This window comes from the organism of the source record quoted next, unplaced genomic scaffold, assembly GCF_019419815.1.
Source record: "Pyrus x bretschneideri cultivar Hongxiangsu unplaced genomic scaffold, Pyrus_bretschneideri_v1 Contig36, whole genome shotgun sequence".
Classification (NCBI taxonomy): domain Eukaryota; kingdom Viridiplantae; phylum Streptophyta; class Magnoliopsida; order Rosales; family Rosaceae; genus Pyrus; species Pyrus x bretschneideri.
This window is the reverse complement of record NW_025999679.1, coordinates 2722091-2725408: the sequence shown is the minus strand read 5'-3', so window position 1 is coordinate 2725408 and position 3318 is coordinate 2722091. Positions and strand designations below refer to the sequence as shown.

Below are 3318 nucleotides of genomic sequence, written 5' to 3'. Positions count from 1 at the left end.
ATAGGAAAAAAATAGAATTTAAAATAAAATAAAACAAATTTTATGAAATAGAAGTTATAGGAAAAATTTTGTTAAAAAAAAAAAAAAACTGTTAAAAAAAAAAAAAAAAAACCAAATGGCCCGAAAACCAAATAGCTGATATTAGCTAGCCGTTGCATTTGAATTTTAGCTTAAGGATTCCTGTCGGTTAGCCCCCCAACCCTTAGCATAATCGGAATATAAACTAATATGATTACTAAAATGACATTGTCCCAAATCAAATAATTTATAATAAAATTTGATATAATATATAATAGTAAGAAAAAATTAAATTGCTTTTTTATTTCATAGACACATTAAAATGCTTTTGTTTATAAATTTAAGTATGTACTTTAATATTTAAATTTTCTCGCTCAAAATTGTAATTTATTCTCTTCGGCATATGTATGGAGTTGTGCATAATGTGAATTAGGATATAATAGGAAGAAAAAATGCATTCCTGATTCGTTCACCATCTAGGAATCCAAATACCTCATCCATGGACGGAATCCAATTCCTCTAATTTCAGGAATTGAATTCTATTTTTCGTGTGGATTCCTTCAAATTATGGTAAACATAAAAATTATCCGTAACCGAAATTGAATTCTTTATTTTCATTTCGATTACAGATGTGTAAACACGCCATAAGTGCATTTTGCTCGCAACCTTTAATTTTCTTTGCCCAAATTCCCACATTGAGGTTTGACTATTCGCCATCCCCAAAATTGTAAAGCCAACAGTGCGTTACAAGAAGGAACCCTCTTTCTACTCTTTTGCCTAATGTGGGACCCATCACCAACTCCCTTCTGACCTATTTTAATTTTATCTTTGTGCCATCATGTGCCATGCAAAAAATATTCACATTTAAAAAATTCCCCAAAAAATCCACCGTTGGATCCCTCTTTTGACTTTTGCGCCATCTTTTCCTTTCTTTTATAACCCCCTCAACCCTCCTTCCCTTCTCTCAAACTCCCCCAATTCATAACCTCCATCCTCTTCCTCTCTCGATTCTCAAAGCCGAAGCCAGCTCCAATGGCTGTAGATCTAGTTGGCTTCTCCAAGATTGATGATCGGACGGCCATGCAAGAAGCTGCCTCCGCTGGCCTGCAAAGCATGGAGCACCTCATCCGCGCCCTATCCAATCACCCCCCGTCCCAAACCCCACTCGATTGCCGGGAAATCACCGACTTCACCGTGACAAAGTTCAAGCAGCTAATCTCTGTTCTGAACCGGACCGGTCACGCGCGGTTCCGCCGTGGACCGGCCAATCCACCTTCCGACCCGGTCCACCCAAAACCTCAGACGACTTTGACTGTTTTTCAAACACCAAAGTCCGACAAAGATTCCTCCACTACTCTGTCCCCGCCGCTCTCCACTACGTCGTCGTTTCTATCCTCCATCACAATCGGTGACGGCAGCGTTTCCAACGGTAAAGCCTTCTCATCGATTTCCGTGCCTCCGGCGCCGGCATTCTCCGCTGGAAAACCCCCCCTTCCACAATCTCACCGGAAACGGTGTCACGACGGCGAAACAGCTAAAACATCATCGTCTGGCCACTGCCATTGCTCTAAAAGAAGGTACTACTGAATCCTGGATTCTGAATCTCTGATACACTGTACAAAATACACCCTTGGCACATATTAGCATACGTTTTTGTTGTTTGAAAATTTTCATTTAAATTATTTTGTTTTTTTAATTATTTATAGGAAGTCTAAGGTTAAGAGGACGATCAGAGTGCCCGCGGTTAGTTCGAAAATCGCCGATATACCGGCCGATGAGTTCACCTGGAGAAAGTACGGTCAGAAGCCGATCAAGGGCTCCCCTTACCCGAGGTAATATTCGATTCCTTTTAATCTCAACCGCACATCGGCTTGATCTTTTCAAAGTCAAACACAGATCTCGATGTGCTTTCTTTTGAATGATAGAATACCAAAATTATTAATTTATTTATTTGTTTTGCAGAGGGTATTATAAGTGCAGTACAGTGAGAGGCTGTCCGGCGAGGAAACACGTGGAGAGAGCTCAGGACGACCCCACTATGCTCGTCGTTACCTACGAGGCTGAGCACCATCACCCGCACCCTTCCCTCACAGCCGCAAATGTGGGCCTTGTTTTCCAATCTTCTAAGGAATGAGGCGGGGTCCACATTTTTTGATTCGATCATCACCGTTGAAGGCACTCCGTGACGGTGGAGCACTATTACAGCAAGTGAACTTAGCGCTCTTTCAGAAGTCAAAAAGGAAAAAATGCTGAATTACAGAAATGAAATATACGGTGTAATGGAAAATGGAGAGGGGTATGATGTAAATTATGAAAGAAAAGAAGGGTTAAGGAGAAAGATGGAAAATAGAATATATAGTTTTGATGAATTAAATATATTGAATGGGGTGATGATATGGACACAAAAGTTTAGACGTGCTTGTTGATCATGTGATGCGACAGTTTCCGATTGAATTATTTCTTTATAACCATGAACTATAACATCAAGCGTGGTCTAACAATTTAGGCTTCTATTTTCCTATTGAATTTAAGAAAAATTAATGAAAAAGTTTTGAAAATTTTGAGTTTTAACAATAAGGATAAAATAAATGATAAATTGAATAGTATCTGAATTGATTTTTTAGTGTAAAAATATAATTTTTCGTTAAAATGAACAGTATCAAAAATTTTTCGTTAAAATTCTCTTGAATTTATTCAATTTTTTATTAATTTATAATTTTCATACGAAATTTGTTGTGTTGGTGGACGGAGAATTGGATTCTTTGGTTGAAATCTTCGTCGATTGTGGAAGAAGTCAAAAAGCACGCGCATCAGAATAATCTTTTTCTTTCCTTCATAATTTTGATGTCGTTTAATGCTGATAAAGTCAATGAAGTTATTCGTGGGTGGGGGCTACTCCAGCTAATGCAGATTGGTTGTGTTCGTTGACCATTGAAATCTGTGTCTGCTGTTTGATACTTGTATGGCGTTTAAAATGTCAGTGACATTCAATGATAAAGATTAGGAAAGATGGGGCTTTGGGTTTGGGCAGTTACATGAGTTTTGAATGGGAGCTGCTGCTGACGACCTTCTTGGTCATTTTGTTTTTTGATTTAGCGTTGCATGATGATTCGAATTGTTTATTATCTAGTTCGTTATTTAAATTTTAACTCGATAGAAAAATAATCACATTTGAGATCTTCTAATGGTTTGAAAATTGTTGTTAAGCTTTCATTGTTTAGTTAAATAACATGGTTGTTAGTCTATTTATTGGTTAAAAATAAGATGGATAAATGTATTTTTAACTTGGTTCATTTTTGG

At 37.6% G+C, this 3318-nt stretch overlaps 1 protein-coding gene across 1 annotated transcript; it reads left to right on the top strand.

Moving 5' to 3' along the window:
* The first annotated feature begins 1047 nt into the window (after positions 1-1047).
* Positions 1048-2411, top strand: LOC103950478 (probable WRKY transcription factor 11). Its single transcript, XM_009361690.3, has 3 exons — positions 1048-1595; positions 1725-1850; positions 1981-2411. Exons 1-3 carry the CDS (start codon positions 1051-1053, stop codon positions 2150-2152), a joined length of 843 nt encoding a protein of 280 aa, XP_009359965.1. The 5' UTR covers positions 1048-1050; the 3' UTR covers positions 2153-2411.
* The last annotated feature ends 907 nt before the right edge of the window (positions 2412-3318 follow it).